The 22,896-nt window shown below is 45.0% G+C and overlaps 1 protein-coding gene across 2 annotated transcripts in view; it reads left to right on the forward strand.

Moving 5' to 3' along the window:
* The window catches only part of PFAS (phosphoribosylformylglycinamidine synthase), a 50,321-nt gene that overhangs the window by 23,442 nt on the left and 3,983 nt on the right, over positions 1-22,896 (forward strand). Inside the window, exons 19-29 of one of the 2 annotated variants that reach the window (XM_079951518.1) lie at positions 1,081-1,261; positions 2,449-2,532; positions 3,277-3,432; positions 4,357-4,476; positions 6,434-6,579; positions 8,721-8,931; positions 9,662-9,753; positions 11,872-11,986; positions 12,234-12,392; positions 14,135-14,287; positions 15,102-15,767. In XM_079951518.1, coding sequence (XP_079807644.1) covers positions 1,081-1,261; positions 2,449-2,532; positions 3,277-3,432; positions 4,357-4,476; positions 6,434-6,579; positions 8,721-8,931; positions 9,662-9,753; positions 11,872-11,986; positions 12,234-12,392; positions 14,135-14,287; positions 15,102-15,424 — 1,740 coding nt within the window. In that variant the 3' untranslated portion in view covers positions 15,425-15,767. Of the gene's footprint in view, positions 1-1,080; positions 1,262-2,448; positions 2,533-3,276; positions 3,433-4,356; positions 4,477-6,433; positions 6,580-8,720; positions 8,932-9,661; positions 9,754-11,871; positions 11,987-12,233; positions 12,393-14,134; positions 14,288-15,101; positions 15,768-22,896 lie in introns of those variants that run through there. The other variant, XM_079951519.1, reaches the window with a different exon arrangement.

Consider the following 22,896-nt stretch of genomic DNA (forward strand, 5'->3'; position numbering starts at 1 on the left):
GCTGCTCCAGAGAAGTGGACACGGAGCAATGGTTCCAAACTACAAGAAAAAAGATTCCACCTAAACATTAGGAAGAACTTCCTGACAGTAAGAGCTGTTCGACAGTGGAATTTGCTGCCAAGGAGTGTGGTGGAGTCTCCTTCTTTGGAGGTCTTCAAGCAGAGGCTTGACAACCATATGTCAGGAGTGCTCTGATGGTGTTTCCTGCTTGGCAGGGGGTTGGACTCGATGGCCCTTGTGGTCTCTTCCAACTCTATGATTCTATGATTCAATGCCCTCATTTTACTAGAAGCTGTGGCATTTTGTAGTGTTTTCGGTTTTAAGAAAGGCTGCTTTCATTATATAATTTTGTGCAATAACCAACATGACTGCTGACTGGTTTTCTTTACTACTTATCATATTACTTTATTTTATGTTGCACAGTAGCCTAAAGGGGCCAGGAAATGTTAATATCTGTTAAATTGGCCAACCTGAGGCCCTGCAAATGTTTTGCGCTGTAACTCCCATTCACGCCATACTGGCTGGGAGTTGTAGTCTCCAACATCTCAGGAGAGTGGGCAGGGGGGCAGGTTGGCAAAGACTGTGTTAAATCTGAATAATACACAAACTTTCAGATAATGGGTTGCCTCTGATTGGGCTGGGTAATATATCAACATATCGTCCCAAACCGGTTTGAAGTCCATATCAAGTTTCACAATTTTTGCACTGGCAATATATCGTGAATCGTGATGTGTGAGTTATGCAAACATTTTTAAAAGGGGGAAACCGTGAAGCCAGCCAATGCCTCTATGTAGCTCCATCCTTATATCAGACATGGTGATATATCGGTATATCGTGTTTAGCTTGGTGACATATCACGATGTTGAAAACCAGATATCGCCCAGCCCTAGTCTCTGATCATATGCTGTGTAGATCACACACTGAAATCAACACATTGCTCTTATGAAACCTCTAAGCGTTTTAAATATAAAACATTAATTTGTGTGCTAGAGTTGGAGGCTAGCCGTACGGGCAACCGCCTCCTTCCCACTGTTGCCTAACCTCTCTGTATATGTGGCGGCAACATTTGTGTCCTTCCAGGATGTGAAATGCAGCGGGAATTGGATGTGGGCAGCCAAGTTGCCTGGCGAGGGGGCTGCTTTGGCGGAGGCCTGCAGGGCCATGTGCTCTGTGATGGGTGAGCTGGGCGTGGCTGTGGACGGCGGCAAGGACTCCCTCAGCATGGCAGCCCGTGTTGGCACGGAGACCGTTAAGGCACCTGGTGAGGAACAGAAAAGCTTCTGCCAAGGGATAGGGTGGTTGCCCCCTTCCTCCAAAATAAAAACGCTCTCCTCAAGTTCGGAGGGTTATTTTATCTGAGGATCTGAGGCTTGTTTTGTCCTTTTTTTTTGCATTTTCAACTCCTCCCTTGCCCTTTTCATATTTTTGTTGCCTTTCCAAGACATCTTTGCTACTTATTATGGAAGGACCAGCTTCTGATAGGCATTCAGACAACCTTTAAGATATTGTAACCAAATTTTGCCAGATGATTCCTGAGCTCAAGGAGCAGATATTCATCAGCGTTTGAATAAAATTGCAAGCCCTTTTGAGTAAAAGTAGTGAACTCGACATTTCAAAACTGCACCAGTTTTAACCACTGACTTCAAAACTGCAGATTTTTTTTAAAAAAATCTTAGAACTTCTGAGCGACGCCAGGTATGAGGTTGCTAGTGTGCTTACGCGACACACACACACACACAGACAGAGTGGTACCTCGGGTTACATATGCTTCAGGTTACAGACTCCACTAACCCAGAAATAGTGCTTCAGGTTAAGAACTTTGCTTCAGGATGAGAACAGAAATCGTGCTCCAGCGGCAGCAGGAGGCCCCATTAGCTAAAGTGGTGCTTCAGGTTAATAATAGTTTCAGGTTAAGAATGGACCTGCGGAATGAATTAAGTACTTAACCCGAGGTACCACTGTTTGTGTGTGTGTCTGTGTGTTTCACATATGTGCACAGATGCACAAACATTTTCCAAATCAACTGAATGTGGATTGTAACTTTAGAGGCATAAACCCAAGTCTGCAGAAACACTTTTGAAAGGGAGAGAGAAAGGTTAGGCTCTAGCTTTGTCTAGTCTCCCGGGAAATAGATCACTCCACTCCTTGGGCCGATGGGACATTCTGTCAAAAACACAGGAGCTAGAGGAAGCTTCTAAGTTTTCCCTGTGGTTGCACCTTGTCAAACAACCTCAGAAAAATCTCCTGTGGCTGCTTGACTTTTGGTCCTCCGGGACAGGGAGAAAAAGGGTGTTGTTATTTCCTAACAAGCTGTTCCCCAGGCACCTTGTAGCTTGACTACAGGCAACTTTGGATGTTTTCCTAGCTCTCAATAAATGTGCTTTAACACTCTGCATATTTTCTCCATTTCCAACTCTTCCCCCTCCACCTTTATGCTCCTTTTCCCAGGCACACTTGTCATCTCAGCTTATGCTGTCTGTCCAGATATCACTGCTACGGTCACCCCTGACCTCAAATGTCCAGATGGAAAAGGTAAAGTCAAGAGCTGATGAGAATAACATCTTTCTGCCACACTCGCCATCTTCTCCTACCTCACCACTGTGGCACATCACACCCTTTGAGAGCCACTGCTTTAGGGAATGACTTGTAGAATATTTGCTAATACAGTGGAACCTTGGTTCTCGAACGGCTTAGTTGACAAACAAATTGGCTCCCGTATGCCGAAAACCTGGAAGTAAGTGTTCCGCTTTTTGAACATTTTTCGGAAGCTGAACATTCGACGCAGCTTCCGCTTGATTGCAAGAAGATCCTGTTGCCAATTGGAAGCCATGCCTTGATTTTCAAACGGTTTCAGGAGTCGAACAAACTGCAGTGTTTTCTCTATTTTAGCTATCCCAGAGGGTGTGATGCCAAGCATCTAGTGTAAGATTTTGGGCTTCTTTTCCATTCCGTTGCAATTACTACTTAAGATCAGATATGAGACTGATTCTTTTGGCAACGGATCTACATTGACATCATCAAAAATATCCAGTAACATCCCTTTCAGACAAGAAGCAATGGCTTCTTTAGTAATATTTAACATATCTGTCAAAATCAAATTCCAAAAACACTGCACCAACTTGCCTTCCCACCATAAAGGATAGTATGTACTAAGTGCTGACAACAATTAGATCTCTCCCCCCCCCGACCCCTTTTTGTAGGTGTTTTGCAGTGGAGAGAGAAAAAACCAAGGCAGTCATTTTGTCCTCTTTGCTGATTTCTTGGGCATTTTTTCAGGGACCCTTCTTCACGTGGCAATCTGTCCTGATCGGCACCGCCTGGGGGGCAGCGCTCTGGCCCAGTGCTTCTCTCAGCTGGGGGATGTTTCGCCAGACCTGGATAACCCCAGCACCCTTGTTTCCTGCTTCCAAGTCACCCAGAGTCTGCTACAAGGTAAGCATGCGTTGAACGAGGACGGGGTCACCCCTGGCCTGCCCACCCCCACCCCCAGACCCAGCACTGCTGGTCCCAGTCCCTGGTACGACATACCTAAATATTTGCTTATAATTCCCCATTGGGTAAAGGCACTCTAAACACACCTAAATGAAAGGCAAGCACTCCACCTCTGAGCCATGGCAGAAGGCAGGAGGAAGGTGGAAAGAAGAAGCAGGTCCCTTATACTTCTGTGATGGGAAAGAGGATCTGGGAGGGCAACCTTGTGCATCAAGGTAATCTGAATTCTGCACCAAAGAAAAAGGAATACTCTGTGACCTGGGTAAACTGAGCACAAGTGCATTTATGTGCTTATTAATGCATTTTTAATCTTTTGTTGGAAGCCAACCAGAGTGGCTGGAAAAACCCAGCCAGATGGGCAGGGTCTAAATAATAAATTATTTTTATTATTTTGCATAATTAATCCTGCTTCTGTTTGCCATAAGGAAGGGGCAATTTGTAGAATTTGTACTGTTAAAACGGAAAGGGGTCAAACCATCGCAAGAAGTTTTGACATTTTGGGAGATTAGATAGTTACAATGGAATGGTCTTGGAGGTAGGGTGCATATATATATAATTACTTTGTCAAAAATAAAAATAAAATGAAGGGGTAACAAGGGGTAACAAGTTTTGCAGGGCAATGAAGTCAAGCTTTTGCAGATCCCGCTCTGACCTTGCCTAGCGTTATGTACAAGCCATCTTCCTATCCATACTAGAAACGTGCTTTTCAAATTAAATAAAAGATGAGGTTCTCAGGATTGCAGAAGCTGCTGCTCCAGTAGCAAAGTCTCTCTTCTGTGTGTTTTTAAAAAAGCTGAGGACAGTACTCGTCACACAGACAATTTTCTTCTGCCACACAGACAAATTTCTTTCTCTTTCCCACAGACGCAGTGATTTCCGCAGGGCATGATGTGAGCGACGGAGGCCTCTTGACTTGCATGCTAGAAATGGCCTTTGCCGGGAACTGTGGTGCCCACATTGAACTGGGGGCGCCTGGAGTCAATGGTCAGTGAGTTAGGGAGAAGAGGCGTTGTGGCCTGGGAATTTGAGGGTGGCACTGAGCTTGGGTTGCTGTTAGAGATTGGCTGATTTGGAACAACATATGCAGTGGGGGGAGAGCGAACGCCAAAGGGAAGTCCTTGGCAAATGAATGTGCTGGGCAGGGGTAGCTGGGATAGTGCCTTGAGATCAAAGCATGAGCGGGAGAGTTGGTCAGGGGTGGAAAAGAAGGATGCTTTTGAATTATGGTGCTGGAGGAGACTCTTGAGCATCCCATGGACTGCAAGAAGATCAAACCTATCCATTCTGAAGGAAATCAGCCCTGAGTGCTCACTAGAAGGACAGATTGTGAAGCTGAGGCTCCAATACTTTGGCCACCTCATGAGAAGAGAAGACTCCCTGGAAAAGACCCTGATGTTGGGAAAGATGGAGGACACAAGAAGAAGGGGACGACAGAGGACGAGATGGTTGGACAGTGTTCTCAAAGCTACTAACATGAGTTTGGCCAAACTGCAGGAGGCAGTGGAAGACAGGAGTGCCTGGCGTGCTCTGGTCCATGGGGTCACGAAGAGTCGGACACGAATAAACAACAACAACAACAAAGCAGGGCATGGAGAACGTTGGGCGGAGAAGGATGAAAAGGTTTCCTTGACCTGGATCTGAGAATGCAGCGGCAGCTGCTGTCCATTGGGTCTGATGGGGTGGAAAGCTGGGAGCTGACAGTAGGTGGCACCAGAGCCCAGAGCAGGCAGAGCCAATTCTGTTCCCATCTGCCTCCCTGTTGAGTTCTGCAAGAAGCAACACTAAGACAAAGGAGGAGGCACTGGTAGTCATTGCAGGCCATAAGTGTAGCAGCAATTGGCATTCAGAGAGGCCTTGGAATCTGGAAGTGGTATTTACCAGCCATCCTGACTAGCCGTCACCGGTAGCCTTATGCTCCCTGAAATTTACAAAACTCATTTTGTAAAAGCCATCTGAATTGATGGCTGGTGCCACTTCTTTTGGCGATAGTGAATTACGTCCTTTGGCTATCAGAGCTCTGGCCTAAGACATCTTTGATGCCTAGGGCAAAGGACAAGATGGCGACCCCTTCCACGTTCAGAAAGACCGAGAGCTGACTCAGACTTCCAGCAACAAGAGAGCAGCACCACACCTGAGGGTGGCTGGCTGGGTTAGAGGGTACAATGCTCTCCCGCTTCTGAGGGGGAACAGCCAATGAGGTGCTGCTGCCACCCCTCAGTTTCTGCCGCCTGAGGTGGTTTCCTCCCTCTGTCCTACAGTCGCGCCGGCCCTATTGACTAGGCATTGTGTGAAGAAGTCCCTTCTGAATCTTCCAGCGTTCAGCAGCTCCCGGCTGGTTGCCCAGGAAAGTATAAAGACAAGGGAAAGTTTCTTACAGTCCTTTTTTTTTATTTCAATCTTTACAGAGAGAGATTATAGAATCCAGCCTCTTGGATAATGGCATTGTCCTGAGTGAATCTCTATCTCCCCATCTCTCCCACCTCCTCTTTCATCATCATAATCATCACCTCTATGGGTGCCTCTGTTTTTGAGCTCTTTGCTCTCCTACTTTTAAGGCTCGCCGGGTTCTGGGCGATGGAGGGTCTGGAATGCTTTCTAATGACAACGTGTCAGCCAGGTGTTGCTCTGGCTCCCCCATGATTTCCCAGCTTTCCTCCTCATCTGCCTCTGAGCAGTGACCTCCCTCAAACCCCTGCTGTAAATCTATGCTCTCTTCCTCTTCCTCCTCTGCCCAGTCCCGGACAGCTCCGTCAGATGACCTCCACTGGATTGTGAGAAGGAGGAGGAGAACTTTTCATTGTCCTCTATAATGTCCTGACCTCTTTACTTGCCTTTCCCCCCTTAAACTAGTGCCCTTCCATGCAACCTTCCATTGTTGTTTTGCTTGTCCTTTTCCGGTTCCCTCACCCTAACACCAGCCGCGCTTCCTCTCTTCCCTTAGCCCTTGATGTCCTCTTTGCCGAGGAACTGGGCCTGGTGTTGGAGGTGCCCCGTGCAGCAGCGGCCGACGTCTGCCAACGGTACCGGCGGGCTGGCGTTCGGTGCGTGCCAGTCGGGCATTCAGGTCCCCGGGGCCCTAATGCTATGGTGAGTGTGGACGTGAGCCCTGGGGGGCAGCAGTGGGGCTGGTGGGGGAAGAATTGCTTAAAGGGTTGCTGTTAGAGATAATTTTCCAGGCCGCCTTTCAACCAAGAAAGACCCTTTGAGGCAGCTCACAAAGGATACCACACAAACACAACTTTCGAGTAAAACAAACAAACAAACCCTTTCTAGTTATTTATTGCATTTATATCCAACCCCTTTTCTCTGATGAGGTGGCGTGCATGGTTCTTCCACTCTTCCTTCTTTTATCTTCACAACACGCCTGTAAGGTAGGCTAGGCCGAGAGGCAGTAGCTAGCCCAAGTTCACCCAGTGAGCTTCATGGTTCAACTATGGAACTCACTCCCACAGTGATGGCCACCAACTTGGATGGTTCTAGTATAAATAATTTTAAAATTTTATTAACTTTTTTTACAATTTAGAATATTCATTTAGACAACCTTAAAATATCAATAACTTCTTCTCTTTCCATGGTTCATTTTGCATACCATAAATCCCTGCATATTTTATATAAACTAAACCATTCAGTATTCCGTTATTACTTCCATCAAAACTTATTTACACTATTGAATTTATCCTAATGCTGCCAACGTTTTCAAGTGTACACAATTTCCCCCCATATATTCAGTAAACATTTTCCATTCTTCTTTAAACGTATGTTCTTTTTTGTTCTCTTATTCTATAAGTTAGATCAGCAAGCTACACGTATTCGATCAGTTTAAGTTGCCATTCTTCTTTAGCTGGGACCTCGCTCATTTTCCATTTTGGGGCTAACAAAACACAGGCCGCAGTAGTGGCCTACATAAATAACCTTTCTTGACACCTGGGAATTTCCATCTGAATCATCGCCAACAAAAAGGACTCTGGTGTTGTTGTTTTTTTTGGGGGGGAAGGTGCTTTTAAACATCCCCCCCCCCAATTCATTATACAGTGGTACCTTGGGTGACAGATGCTTCAGGTTACAGACTCCGCTAACTCAGAAATAGTACCTCAGGTTAAGAACTTTGCTTCAGGATGAGAACAGAGATCCAGCGGCGCGGTGGCAGCGGGAGGCCCCATTAGCTAAAGTGGTGCTCCAGGTTAAGAACAGTTTCAGGTTAAGAACGGACCTCCAGAACGAATTAAGTTCTTAGCCCGAGGTACCACTGTAAATTATTTCCCAATACTCTTTTACCCTTTCACAGGTCCACCACATACGAAGCGTTCTTCCAACTTGGATAATTTTAGAAGGGAATTAGACAAATTCACGGAGGAGAGGGCAATTGATGGGCCACTAGTCACAATGGCTAGGCTGGAGGTTGGAGGCAGCCGTGCTTCTGAATACCAGTTGCTGGAAACCACAGCAGGGGAGAGGACTCTTGCATTCGAATCCCGCTTGTTGGTTTCCTGCAGGCATGCTGTGAAAACTCCTGCAGCATGCTTGGCTTGATGGGCCTTTGGCCTGATCCAGGAGACTCCTCTTGTGTTCATGGCCAAGCAGGGACTTGGTCTTCCCACTTACTCCCCTCTTTATTTTTTAAATTTGCATTTTATTTATTTGTTAACATTCTTACATTACATCGGTAAACGTTGTCATATTACATTACAGGACTTACTACAATATAATTTCCAACATGTATACAAAAATTATATACAAATTTTATATACCTAGAAAGAAAATAAAAAAAGAACAAAGAGAAAAAACAAAAACAATTCCCCCCCCCAAATCATACCATACCAACACACTAGACTTCCTGTCTATCCCGTTGTATATTCCTTTTTTACAAATGAATGTACTCTTATTATTGTATATTTCTTTGCAGTTTATCTAATACATTCCTATATCAATATGTGCTCTTAGTCTTATTTCTCAACTCAGTCTCACTCCAACGTCAATCAAATGCCAGCATAGATAGCGATTCTTTACTGTATTTTTGAACATATGTTTTATATCTATCCCACTTTTCCATAAATTTTTGTTTTGAATTGCCTCTCAGGGTGTTTGTTAACTGCGCCATTTCAGCAAATTCTTGTAGCTTGTAATGCCAGTCCACTTACTCCCTTCTTTACGGTTTTTCCATCTCCCACTGCCAATGCCCCCTGCTTTTTGTTGTTGCTAATTTGCTGCCTTGTTGTGACGCTTTGCAGATCCAGGTCACTGTGAACGGCCAGGAAGTGTTGGCGGAAAAAGTGTCCACCTTGCGCGGATGGTGGGAAGACACGAGCTTCCAGCTGGAGAGGCTGCAAGCCAACCCAGACTGTGTGGCCCAAGAAGAGGCAGGGCTGACCAAGCGCACGGAGCCCAGCTACACCCTGACCTTTAACCCCCAGGAAGAACTTCCCCTGCTGCAGGAAATGGGTATGGGGCAGACCAGGGCCAAGAAGAGGGGTGGGGAGAGGGGGAGACCGCCTGGTACCTGAGTAAAGGTTGTCGACACATTGAAAGGAAGGAGCCTCACTTACCTAGGCAAAATGAACTTCAGTTGGTCTACCCTGAGTTGGGCTAGCGCTAGATACCATCCTGAGAAAAAGGAAATAGAGCTGTTGCCTGACCTCTTAGCAGATTAATTTTAGCAAATTAATTGATTGCATTTGCATTTGGGTAAAAACAGTGGCGATGAAGTGAGAAGTGTATACCTTATTAGCTTTGGACAACACATGCATGAGCCCTTGTAGCCATGATCTTAGGAGACACATCCTTTTGCGAGAGGAAATGGGGGATTCATCTTCTGAGATGTGATACAGTCAAACCTCGGTTGTCAAATGTAATCTGTTCCAGAAGTCCATTTGGCTTCCAAAATGTTCGAAAACCGGAGCGTTTACTTCCAGGTTTTCGGCATTTGGGAGCCGAAACGTTCCAAAACAGAGGCATTTGGGAGCCAAGGTTTGACTGTACCTGTATTAAAATTTATTTTTTAAAAAACCCCTGCCCACTTAATCAAGAACACTTTTTGAGTTGACTTAATCAGTAAGGCCACTTTTTTTAGTTGACTTTATTTTGAATTGTGAAATCGATTAATTGTTCATGGTAAAACCTTGCAGCCTAATCGTGAAGGGATGACAACAAACCGTGTGTCTTTTCCCTACAGCCCTTCCTGCCCCCCGTGTCGCCATCCTTCGTGAAGAAGGGAGTAACGGGGACCGTGAAATGGTGGCGGCGCTCCTCATGGGTGGCTTCCAGGTGAGCAGACCAATGTGGATTTAGTGAAGGCATCACCCACAAGTGCTTTGAGATGAAGATCTCTAACCTAATAATGTCAGGAGAGCCCTGCAGGATCAGGCCCCAGGTCCAACTCCTCCAGCATTCTGTTCTCACAGCGGCCAAGCAGATACACTCTCCCCTCTTGTGATGGCACTCAGAGGCATAAAATGATCTCTGGCACTGGAGGTGGATCTCGGCCATTGACAAGTGGCATAACTGTGTTTTAGTTCAGCTGAAGTGAAGGCATGAGTCAGGTGTTGGTCATCAGGTGAACTGTGCGTAAGCAAGCTGCCAGCTAGCTCTGTGGAGGCTCTTTATTAGCACACTATGCAAAACCAGTCAAATACATTTTGGACTGTGACCTTTACCCATCTTCCAATCCCGAGACCAAGGGGTGGTACAAGGTTATTTTGGCACCTGTTTCCACCACGTCACTTTCCCCTTGCACAATGTTTAATCAAAAGAGACAAAGGTCACAGACAGGGCACATCAGACTACTAAGAGAGCAAAAGGTTAGATAGAGGGCATGATGTTCAGACAGCTGAGGCCTGTCTGCGGGTGGAAGTGTGCTCCACACCTGGCGATCATTCCTTCATTCAGCGGTCGGCAAACTAAGGTCCCCGGGACAGATCAGGCCCCCCTGGGTCCTGCATCTGGCCCGTGCTGCGAAGCCAGAACCCGCTGTGAAGCCGAGACTCCCGGTGATGGCGACGGAAGGAAAAGGCCGAGTGGTGGTGGCGGCTCTGCCAATCAAATGCCATGTCTGGTTAACTCAGTGGTGTTTGATTGGCAGAGATGTCCTCATGCTGCCCTGAGGTAAACCAGGCGTGGTGTTCGATTGGCAGAGCCATCACCAGCACTCGGCCTTTTCCTTCCGTCGCCGCCACCACCCTGGTGCTCCTGTGGGCCAGAGAGCGGAGCGGACGAGCTCACTCTGCCTACCCACAAGAAGCAGCAGCTGTGGCGGGTAAGTGCAGTGGGTGGGGGTGGGGAGGAGGACTACTTGCCCCCCCCCCCATGCCTCTTCTTCCAGCACCCCCCCCAGTGCCGCTTCTCCAGCCCAACACAAGGTCTGAGGGACAGTGGACCGGCCTGCTGCTAAATTTGTTTGCTGACCCCTGTCTTAGTTATTTATTACACTTAACATACAGTGGTACCTCTGGATACGAACGGGATCCGTTCCGGATCCCCGTTCGCATCCTGAAGTGAACACGATCCGTGTTTGCGGGTCACGATTCACCGCTTCCGCGCATGCGCGTGACGTCATTTTGACCGTCTGCGCGTGCGCGAATGGCAAAACCTGGAATTAACACTCTGTTACTTCCAGGTCGCCGCGCAGCGCAACTGAAAGCACTCAACCTGAAGCAACTACAACCCGAGATATGACTGTACCATATTTTCCTCTGAGGAGCTCAATATTTGTATTCGTGGTTCTCCTCTTTCCTCATTTTATCCTCACAACAAACCCTGTGAGGCAGGTTAGGCTGAGTGACCAGGCTGAGTGTGAGCTTCATGGCTGAGTGAAGATTTGAACCCTGGTCTCCCAGGTCGTAGCCTGGCACTACGCCACACAACATGGAGTAGGTTCATTGAGATTAATGGACGTACAGTGGTGCCTCGCAAGAAGAAAAGAATCCGTTCCGTGAGTCTCTTCATCTAGCGGTTTTTTCGTCTTGCGAAGCACGGCCATTAGCGGCTTAGCGGCTTAGCGCTATTAGCGGCTTAGCGGATAAGCAGCTTAGCGGCTTAGAAAAAGGGGGGGAGGGGAAAAAAGTCGGAAAAACTCGCAGGACATTTTCGTCTTGCGAAGCAAGCCCATAGGGAAATTTGTTTTGCGAAGCACCTCCAAAACGGAAAACCCTTTCGTCTAGCAGGTTTTTCGTCTTGCGAGGCATTCGTCTTGCGGGGCACCACTGTAAGTCATTTCAGCGGGTCTCCCCTCAGTAGGACTTTAACATTGGATATCACCGAAAAACTGAAGGAACTGGAACCTCACGCAAGGAGTTGGCTCTCCTCCCCGCAATGTTTGTGTCACTTCGATCCCCTCCCTTCCTGAAAGGCCTCCTGTTTATTGTCTTCTCTCCGCCCTCACTTCAGGTCTGGGACCTCACCATGCAAGACTTGTGCTCGGGCGAGATGACGCTGGACTCCTTCCGTGGCCTGGTATTTGTCGGAGGGTTCAGCTACGCAGATGTTTTGGGTTCTGCCAAAGGTCAGCCTGCCTCTTGCAAGGAACGGGGCCATCCGCTTGCCTTGGGTCGAGGAGAAAGCTTCCACCCAATCTTGTGGCAAGGGATGGCAGCCTTGTTGCTGGGTTTTGGGCTGGGATTCCTACCTGCCTCACGCTCTTTGGGAGATGCTGTTGCCACTGATGCCACGATAGCTGTGGGGTCTTTGGCGTGCGGTCCGGAAGGGCTTGCAAAATCCAGACCATTCATCTCCTTTTTTCTGACTTGCAGGCTGGGCAGCTTCGGTGACCTTTAACCGCAGGGCGCAGGCTCAGTTCCAGGCCTTTCATCGGCGCAGAGACACCTTCAGCCTGGGCATCTGCAATGGCTGCCAGCTGATGGGACTGCTAGGCTGGGTGGGGACCAAGAGCGCTGATGTGCAAGATGAAGGTAAGCGAGTTGGTAGTGGAATGGACTCCCTCGGAAGATGGTGCCCTCTTCTTCACTGGGGGCATTGAATCAGAGATTGGATGGCCATCTGTTGGGGGCTTTTTACAGTGGTACCTCGGGTTACATACGCTTCAGGTTACAGACTCCCCTAACCCAGAAATAGTACCTTGGATTAAGAACTTTGTTTCAGGATGAGGACAGAAATCACACGGTGGTTGTGCGGCAGCAGCGGGAGGCCCCATTAGCTAAAGTGGTGCTTCAGGTTAAGAACAGTTTCAGGTTAAGAACGAACCTCCGGAACGAATTAAGTACTTAACCCGAGGTACCACTGAAGTTGTGATTCCTGCTTTGCAGGGGGTTTGGGTTGGGGGGACCCTTCATGATTCCAGGAAACTTGGAGTGAGGGTATGCTTGCTTTGCACCCTGAATGCTGCTCTGGTCAAAGGTGGATTGAGGTAAGGTTACCAGACGCCCCTGTTTCCCAGGGACAGTCCCCGGATTTACAAATCAGTCCCCATACAAAATCCATTGAAATTGAAAAGTGCCCCCGGATTCATTGAAAAAAAAATCTGGTAACCTTAGTTTGAGGATCCTGGGAAACATTGGCCTGTGAGTGCTCCAATTGGAGAACAGTCTTTACCAAAGGTGTCATGGGTTTTGAAGACGCTCGAACTTGGGACGAAAGGGAGAAATGCGCTAAGAGGAAGGCACGCTTGGAAAACCCTCACCGTGATGAACTCCCACCCGGAAACCTATGTCCCCACTGTGGAAGGATGTGTGGATCCAGAATTGGCCTCCACAGTCGCCTACAGACTCGCTTTTAAAACTGTGTTTGTGGAAGACAATCGTGCTCAGCTACGAGTGATCGCCAAAGAGAGGTTTGAGGATGGTACAACCGGTTTGGCCACAATGGACGCCGCACGACAGTAATGCTGTAGAACAGAGCACAAAAGGAGAGGGTGGTGCTGAATTTTAGCATTGCAGAAGATGCCCCTGAAGTCTGAGAACTGCCACTGCTCTGGTGTTGGCATGGGTGTCAGATCTTGGATTGTGGCATTTCTGGTTACAATCCTAACCTTGTCTGCTCAGAAATAAGTGGTGGCTGGGGCCCGTTGGCAGACGGCAGAGAGGCAAACTCTGTGCAGCCAGCGCCAGTGGACAGGCAGAGCCAGCAAATTCTAGTTTTGACCCCATCATGTTCCCTGCTCCGTGCAAGGGCAACACTGAGACTCAGGAGGAGGAGGGAGCTGAGAGCCAGGGGCGCCTCCTTGACTGTATGTAAATAAGGAGAGGGGCAAGTGGGGGCAGAATTTGGTTGGTTGGGCAACACCCTGTTTGCCCTAATGGACCAGGGAAGCGAGATTAGACCTGCAGCCTTAAATCTGTAAGAAATCAATCTTTTTTGCGTGCACTTTGGAACTCCTTGCCTCATGATATAGGCAGGCAGCTTCACTGTACTCTTGTCCTTGCCTGCTAAAAACTTATTTGCTTTGGCAAGCCTCTCCAGGTATGTAGAACATTGACACATGTTTTAATGTTTTCAGCTTATTGCTGATATTAATCATTCTTTTATTTTTTAAAAAATACTTGCTTCGGCTGTTTTTTACTGACAATGTCATTGTTTTATTTAAACCATGTTGAGGTTTGTTTGGGGTTTCTTTTTTTACAACCAGGCAGTATGTAAATCATATGAAATAAAAAAAAAGATATAAATTTTTTCTTGATCTTGGTTATTATTCCAGGTGGCGCCATCCAGCCAGGTGTGCTGCTGAGTCCCAACAATTCTGGGCGCTTTGAGTCTCGTTTTGTGAGCGTCGGCATCGAGGAGAGTCCGGCGCTGATGCTTCAGGGCATGGCTGGTTCTACCCTGGGCATCTGGGTGGCACATGGAGAAGGTAATCCTTTTTTAAAAAAATTGAGTGGGGTGGGGAGAGGGTTAATAATTAGGTTTAGAAAAACCTTCTGTGCAAGTACTGGAAATGGGGATAAAACACCAATGATTTCTGAAAAGCATAAAAAAAATTAACGGGTTATACAGTAATATGTAAAATGACAAATTATTTTTAGAGAGGAATTAAAAATGCTTGATTGATAGATAAAATGTTTACAGTTTTAACTGGCTATCTGTAATGTTTGAAGAAATGTATTCAAAATGTTGCCCTTAAGAGCTCTGGTGCATGTAACAGCGTTGACTTTTAATAACATAATTACAATAATTAATAAGCTTCAGTACTGGGAGCTGGAGGCCGCCTTTTTCATTTTTTAAACATTTCCATTTTTTAAGAGAACACAGAAGCATGCAAATATGAAAAAAACCAAGACATAAAGCTCAAAATGCAAGAAGCTAAATAATGCACACTCTTTATCAAGAGGAGCTATTGGGAATGGGGTTAAGAGAAAAGAAACCTTTTTTCAAGTCCAGTGATCCCTCTGACTTATGCTAACACCACTGCCAGACCTTGCGTGCATGTGCATGTTCTCCTGGGGAAAATTCTATTCCAGTAAGAAGTCCCCCCTGGTTTGTTTGTTTTTAGAATTCAACACAAAGCATTGAGAAACCTGCCTTGTTCGTGTGGCTTTGTGGCCCCATTTGCAAGTTCCTACTGGACTGAGAGTAATCTAGGCTGGCCAGTGGAGAGAGGCTGCTGCATAAATATTGTGAGAGTCCACGACTCATCACTCACCTTTTCCCCCTTCCTCTTCCTGCAGGTCGGATGCGATTCCGCTCAGATGAAGTCCTGGCCCAGGTGCGCTCTGCTCGCTTGGCACCTCTCCGCTATGTGGATGACCAGGGTTTGCCAACTGAGGAGTACCCTATGAACCCCAATGGGTCTCCACTGGGCATTGCGGGCATTTGCTCTCCCGATGGGCGCCACTTGGCAATGATGCCTCACCCTGAGCGATGTGTCCTTTCCTGGCAGTGGCCTTGGATGCCCGCCTCCTGGCGCCAGTCTCTGAAGGTCTCCCCGTGGCTCCGCATGTTCCAGAACGCCTGCGAGTGGTGCTTGCGCTACCCCCAGGGCCAGCCTTGACCTTTCTGAAAACTTTCTACACCCACTCACAAGCTAACACTGCACCATCAATTGCAAGCTGGACTAGACTAGATTAGACACGGTCCCTGTGCTGTGGATGCAAAACTTTCCAGTGTTGTTATCCTCATACATAGTCTAGGTCCCTAGCCCCCACACCCGCAACACACATTTGAATGAACTTAGGGAGGGGTCAAGGAAGAATGGATGTGCAGTCCCTCAAGTGGGCACAGGGGGGTGACATTGTGCAATAAATAAGTTGGTTTGTACCAATCCAATTATGGAACAACATGGGACCAATGGAGTTTCTGTATTGCCAATAAAAGCAAATTTGACTTTAGAAATATGCATCTGTGTGTCTGTGGCCTGTTGTTGTTTTCCATTGTGAACTAGGAAAGAAAATCCCAGATGTGGGTATGAGTGTACTGAATTGTTTCATTTACTTGAGTTAACTGCCCGGTGGTTCACAGCATACATCTATTAATTAATTAGTTAATTACCGGTAAATATATTAAATTTAATGTTTAGTAAACCAAGGTATACAGGCTAACATGCCCTCTGCCATTTGAACCCAGTCTTCTAGCCACAGGTTTCCCCACGCCCAATCAAAAGTCTTTCCCTCTGAAAGGATATTATCAAGGTTGGTGGAAAGTCAAGTGGCAAAGTGAAACTGTTGACTACAACTTCTTACTCCCAAAGGCAAAATACATGGGAAAATCTTTAATATAGGAAAAGACATAAATCCCAAATTATATATAAAAATAAAACACACACACATTTTTTAAAAATCAGTAATGCTGAAGAAGGGAAAATGCAATCTTACAGTGAGATGCATAGTAGCTGAAGTCGAAAGAGGCCATTTATTGGATGTGTTATAAGGCACTCCTTTGTTAAGAACATAAGAATAGCTGCGCTGGATCAGGAATAAGATCCAACTAGTCTAAAACTCCATTTCCATTGTGGCCAGTCAGATGTAACAGGAAGGGCGGTAGGGCATCTTCCTTGCATGCAAGAAGTCCCAAGAAGTCAGTGTGGACAATACTGAGCTAGATGGTGGTCTGACTCTGTGTAAAGGCAGCTTCTTAATGTTTCCAGGCCATTCAGCAGCTCATGAGGAGGATGTGAAGGCAACAGTCCTCCAATGGTGTCTGTTGGCATTGGATCACAGATTTTTGAGGTTCTATACAGGAACCTTGTTCTCTCATATTATTTGGTGTTCCTGTGCTCAGAAAGGGAAAAAACCCAAGCCTTTAAAGGACAAAAGCCCTCAATTTCATGCAGAGCTTCTGATCTCATAAACCAGATGTACATTGAGCAAAGACACTGAGATCCCAAGAAATCCAGTTAGTCATACACTGAATTGGACTTCCGGTGGAGCGCGAACCCGACGCAAGCGAGGGATTTTTCCCGGGAGGGAAACCCTAGCTAATTCGGCCGAAAAGGGAGGTTTTTTGGGCTAAAAAACCCCCCGATAACCCTCTGGTGGGTGTCCAGAGGTCCAGGTTCCCGGCGGTGCCGCTTAGCTGCCCGTCCGGCCGTCAGGTAGCCCCTGAAAAGGAGGTGAAGAGTACGGCGGAACGGACAGCTGGCTATTGGGAAGCCATTGCTGCGGCTGAATAGCGAAGCCTCGAGCTTGCGGGAGACAGCGCTCCGCTCTCAATACTAAGAAATTCGGACTTGAATTTATAACCGGAAGAATCTGAGTATAATTTTAAGAGAAGTCTCGAATTATTAAAGAGAAGACTCCGAGTTCAGCGTTCGTTTGGGATCTATAAAGACGCAGAACGGTATGCAGAGCCAGAAACGAAAGTGAGTTGCCGCTAGCGGTTATTGTTTCTGTTTCCCCCTAACTTTTAGAAACTGTTTCAAATAAGCTAAAGGACAAAAGTAACTTTATTATAAGAAGGAGAGGAAAGGAGAACATTAAGGGGGAACAGAGGTGAGCTGTGAGTTAAGCGAAGGTCTTAGATGTAACTGAGGAATAACTTTTATGTTAATAAATTGAAGAATTAGTTTTGCACGTTAAAGAAGAACCAGTGACGCCATTTTAACTGATTTTCCAGGGTATTTGGGTATGGAGGTTGGTCAAGAGTTTTTCAATGGCATAAAGGCAATCTATACAGAACAGAGAGCAAAATTAATAGTGAACAATGTTATCACTGAAGATATAAAAATATCTAAAGGAACAAGACAAGGTTGCCCGCTATCGCCATTGTTATTTATAACGGTTCTGGAAGTCTTTTTAAATGCAATTAGACAAAACAAACAAATAAAGGGGGTAGCAGTAGGTCAAAATGAGTATAAAGTTAAAGCCTTTGCCGACGATTTGGTACTGACTATGGAAGAACCAGCAGAAAGTATAGAGGAGGTACTGGACGAGATGGATAAATTTGGTACGGTGGCAGGATTCAGATTGAATAAAAGAAAGACAAAAATGATTGTAAAAAATATGGATCAAAAGATGATCGATTTAATGCAACAACGAACAGAGATAGAGGTGGTGAAAAAGGTTAAATATTTGGGAATTTGGGTAACAGCCAAGAATATTGATCTATACCAAAATAATTACATCCCGGTATGGAAGGGAATAAAGAAGGATCTGGAGGTGTGGGCCAGAATGAAATTATCATTTTGGGGAAGAATTTCTACGATAAAAATGACGGTGCTACCAAAGATGTTATTCCTATTTCAGACCTTACCCATATTAAAGGGTACAGGAATTTTTAAAGAATGGCAAAAAGTGATTTCAAGGTATATCTGGCAGGGGAAGAAGCCTAGAATAAAATTTAAATTACTGACGGATGTAAAAGAAAGAGGAGGCTTCGTCCTGCCAGATATGAGACTATATTATGAAGCAGCCTGTCTATGCTGGTTAAAAGAATGGATAAAGTTAGAAAATAATGAATTATTAGATCTTGAAGGATTTGATAACAGATTTGGGTGGCACGCGTATCTTTGGTGTGACAAAAAAAGGGTTCATAAAGGATTTGGAAACCACATCTTCAGGGGTTCACTAATAGAGGTTTGGGAGAGATACAAGAATATACTGGAACCAAAAGTTCCACACTGGCTGTCCCCGTTAGAGGTAATAACTGTGAAGAAGATCAATATGAGAAATAAATGGGCCACTTATGGGGAACTGATAGTTAATGAGGGAGGAAAATGGAAACTGAAGCCATATGAACAAGTTAAAGATTTAGTTTATGATTGGTTGCACCATTACCAAGTTAATGAAATATTTAAAAAAGATCTGAAGGAAAAGGGTTATGTGGAAAGGGAATCAAATTTCCAAAAGGACATTATAAATAATGAGTATAAAATTCTGTCAAAAATGTATAAGATATTGCTGGAATGGAATACGAAAGATGAAGAGGTCAAATCGGTAATGATACAGTGGGCAAAGGATTTTGGGTACAATATTCAATTTGAAGATTGGGAAAAACTGTGGAAAGAGCATTTAAAATTTACAGCATGTATCACACTGAAGGAGAATGTGATGAAAATGTTTTATAGATGGTATATGACACCTGTAAAATTAGCAAAGATGTATAAGGTTGATAACAAATGTTGGAAGTGTAAAGACAAGGAAGGGACATTCTTTCATCAGTGGTGGGAATGTAAGAAAGTGAAAAGTTTTTGGGAAATGATATATAATGAGTTGAAAAAAATGTTAAGATATACTTTTGTGAAAAAACCCGAAGCTTTTCTTTTAGGTATGGTAGGAAAGGACATCAGAAGAAAGGACTGTAAGCTTTTCCAGTATGCGATAACGGCAGCCAGAATCCTGTTGGCTCAGAAGTGGAAACAAGAGGAAATACCGACGATAGAAGAATGGAGACTAAAAATGACAGACTATGCAGAACTGGACAAATTAACTGGGAAAATTAGATATACTAAAGATCAAAAGTTCATCGAAGACTGGGGGAAATTTGTGGATTATCTGAAAAATATATGTGGTGTGAATACAACGCTAGCGGGATTTAAAGAGGCACTGTAAAAAAAGAAAATAAGTATTGTTTATGAGAAATAATAGGAGTAAGGAGGAAAAATGGCAATACGAAAGAAGGGAATGTGTATTAAAGGTGTAACCACGGATGATTGTCAGAGACGTTGAAGGAAGTCAAAAAAATAACTATGATTTGTTGTATGCGGGATTGAACGAAGAATTGGAGGGAATTTTATAAAATGTATAATAATAAAAATTATCATAAAAAAAAAAAGTTAGTCATACACTGAAAGGCCTTGGACCAATCACCCCTTAATGCCTCCGGCCTTGACTAGTTGCTCATCTGCAGATGCTTGACTGACTTCTTTGTGGGTTTTTAAAAAAAACAACAAGGAGCCACTAATGGAAGAGAGGGCCGGTGCAGGCAATTGAGGGTTGGACAAGCATGGATGAATGCCGTCCACCCAGGAGCAAAAGAGACAACTCGGCTATGAAGCTCACTGGGTGACCTTTCAGCCCTAACCTACCTCACAGGGTTGTTTTAAGGATGAAATCAGGGAGAACCACTATAATCATGGAGGAAAGATGGGATATAATTGAAATAAACACCAGTTCAAAATGCCTTGTGAAAGATGGGATATAATTGAAATAAACACCAGTTCAAAATGCCTTGTAATTATATAAACAACTACCTGACATTCAGAAGACATCTTAAGGCAGCCCTGTTCAGGGAAGCTTTTAATGTGTGATATTTTACTGTATTTTTGGTCTTTGTGGAAGCCACCCAGAGTGGCTGGGGAAACCCAGCCAGATGGGCGAGGTACAAATTATTATTATTATTATTATTATTATTATTATTATTATTATTATTATTATTAGCAAATACCTTAAGGGTTCTTTTTTTAAAAAAGGAGTGAGGTTGATGCTCTCCCCTAGAAGAACTTATTGAGAGCAGGCCAGAAATAAAAATAAAACCCCATTATAAACCCATTATTTCCCTAATCTGACTGAATCAGACCTCTGCTAGTATACAGGAACCCCAGAAGATGGCTCATAGGCGATGGATGGAGGATCCAAGCGTGCTCAACCGATGCACCGTCGTCTGACTTTTATGCGGCTAAAAATATTTGCAACTGCTAAGCACATTGAGTGTGTATATTGTAGTATGTAGTTATGGAAGCTACGAGAGACAAGTGGCCGGTTAGCTCAGTTGGTTAGAGCGTGGTGCTAATAACGCCAAGGTCGCGGGTTCGATCCCCGTACGGGCCAGCTGTGGTTTATCTTTTTGTAAAACAAAACAAAAGCTACCTTATGAACTTTCTCGTCATTTCACAGTAGGAAGTTGTACGCTCTGATGCAGTTCCAAAGGTCCTAGTAAGCACTGAAGTGGGGAGAGAAGGGATCGGCGCGTTGGGGTTCATCGTCCTAAAATTTAGAATACTGTAATGCATACAGATTATTGCTCTTTTTCTTTTGCATGTTCTGTTTCTTCCACGTCGCTTTGAGTTAGATCATAAAATTCTGGCCAAACAACAGTGTCGCTCGTGCATTAATGTATACCACCTCCTTTAATTGCTGTGGAACGGGAAAAGCAGAAGGAAGTCGTTGTTTATAGCTTCCACACATACTTCTCAATCTTCGGCCCCCTTTGACTTTTTCAATCAATTTCAATTAAAAAAACACCGCTTTGGTTCCACTGGGGCTCGAACCCAGGACCTTCTGCGTGTAAAGCAGACGTGATAACCACTACACTATGGAACCCACGACAAGAAAAAAAGGTGGTATTTTCCTACTTATAAGAAATCTTACTGTTTTTAAAAGGGATGATTGTAAAGTTGTAGCGGCTCACTTAGTAAACAGGCTTCCCAATTGATATCAAATGCTGTACATCGCAAAGAAATGACACACAACCTGAGAAGAAACACGCGGCTGTTTTGAGCAAAAGGAAGCATCCCGAGAGCTCCTACCGGAAGAGACGAGGTGGCCGAGTGGTTAAGGCGATGGACTGCTAATCCATTGTGCTCTGCACGCGTGGGTTCGAATCCCACCTTCGTCGACGCTGATTTTTACCCTTTTTGCTATTTCTTTCATTTGTCTGTCATTCCCACAGGCGAAACCATTCTGAGCGCCCGCCCCAACTTTCTTTAGCAAAGCAACATAAAGGTTAGAGATGCTTTCCCGTGTGCTGATATGACTTTCCCCTCCCATAAATTTCGTTATTTGGACAGTGATGTCTACAAAATAGTGTTTATTTGCAGCCCAATATTAGAATTGGAGAACACACAAATGCACGGAAGCGGTGAATCTGGAGGCATGCTCTCTGCCTGAGATTTGTTCCTGATTTAAGCATCACGCAAATGTAGTTTTCAAACTCTTGCTTTGCCTTGCAAGTATAATAACTATTATTATCATTATTATCATTATTATTATTATTATTATTATTATTATTATTATCATTATCATTATTATTATTATTATTACCGTAATCCCTCGATTCCAAGGGAGCCCAGATCATAGCAAGTTAAAAAGATACAATCACGTGGAGATGGTGGGATTTCATAAAAGCAGCAACCATCACAATAGCAATTGATCGACATCTTCAACCGTGAATGTAAAAGGCAAGGGCAAAGATGGGATTTTTACACAGGCAGAACCAGCTAGACAGAAACGTCTCTTTAATGGAGAAACGGTAGAGAAATGACGTCCGGCAGCGCCCGTAGGTTACAGAAATCTAACAAACTGTGTGCACAAGCCTTTCACATTGACAGGCAATGTGATTGATAATTGACGTGCAACTGGGTGTTTGGCACTTGCAAAAGTATATTAACGAGGGAGAAGTCAGCGATTAAATAAAAAGCATTTCCTTTAAACTGAAAGATGGAGATACCCTGCCGCCGCGCACACACACAAAAGTCATGAGTTTGTAAGGCTGTCTAAAGGACTCTGCCTTCACAAGCAGAGTGGCGCAGCGGAAGCGTGCTGGGCCCATAACCCAGAGGTCGATGGATCGAAACCATCCTCTGCTAAGAGTATTTTTTACTTAAGAAAAAAATTGAATGAATTTAAGTTGTTGCAATTCACAGGCTTGTCTTCAAGCTTCAAAATGGTGTGTGGATTTATGAGTCATCGTCAAAGGCTATAAGGAATTAGCTAAACTCCCGTTTACCCTGCAGACCATCAATGCACTTAAAACGACCTTTTCCTCTTTCAGCCCTGCTTCGATTTTATTTCACATCGAAATGTCTGTGCTATTCTTATCAGCCCCGGAAAGTTGTGGCAGCCTAAAACTCTCCCGCTTCTTAGAAAGACCATCCTTAGCCTCCTCCTCACGAGTGTGGGTGACAATGAATGATGCTCTCCTCTCTTCTATGAAGACGAAAAAGTCCTCTGCACGTGACCAATGAACTTTCCCCCTGTTTATTTACATGCATTACAGCAGGGTAGAAAACTGGTCCTGCTTCTTCAGCGATAACCCATCGCAAAGCATTTTAAACTGTACAGCGCCACCGTGTGGGCGATAGGTTTCCTT

This window comes from Podarcis cretensis, assembly GCF_951804945.1.
Source record: "Podarcis cretensis genome assembly, chromosome: 13".
NCBI lineage: Eukaryota > Metazoa > Chordata > Lepidosauria > Squamata > Lacertidae > Podarcis > Podarcis cretensis.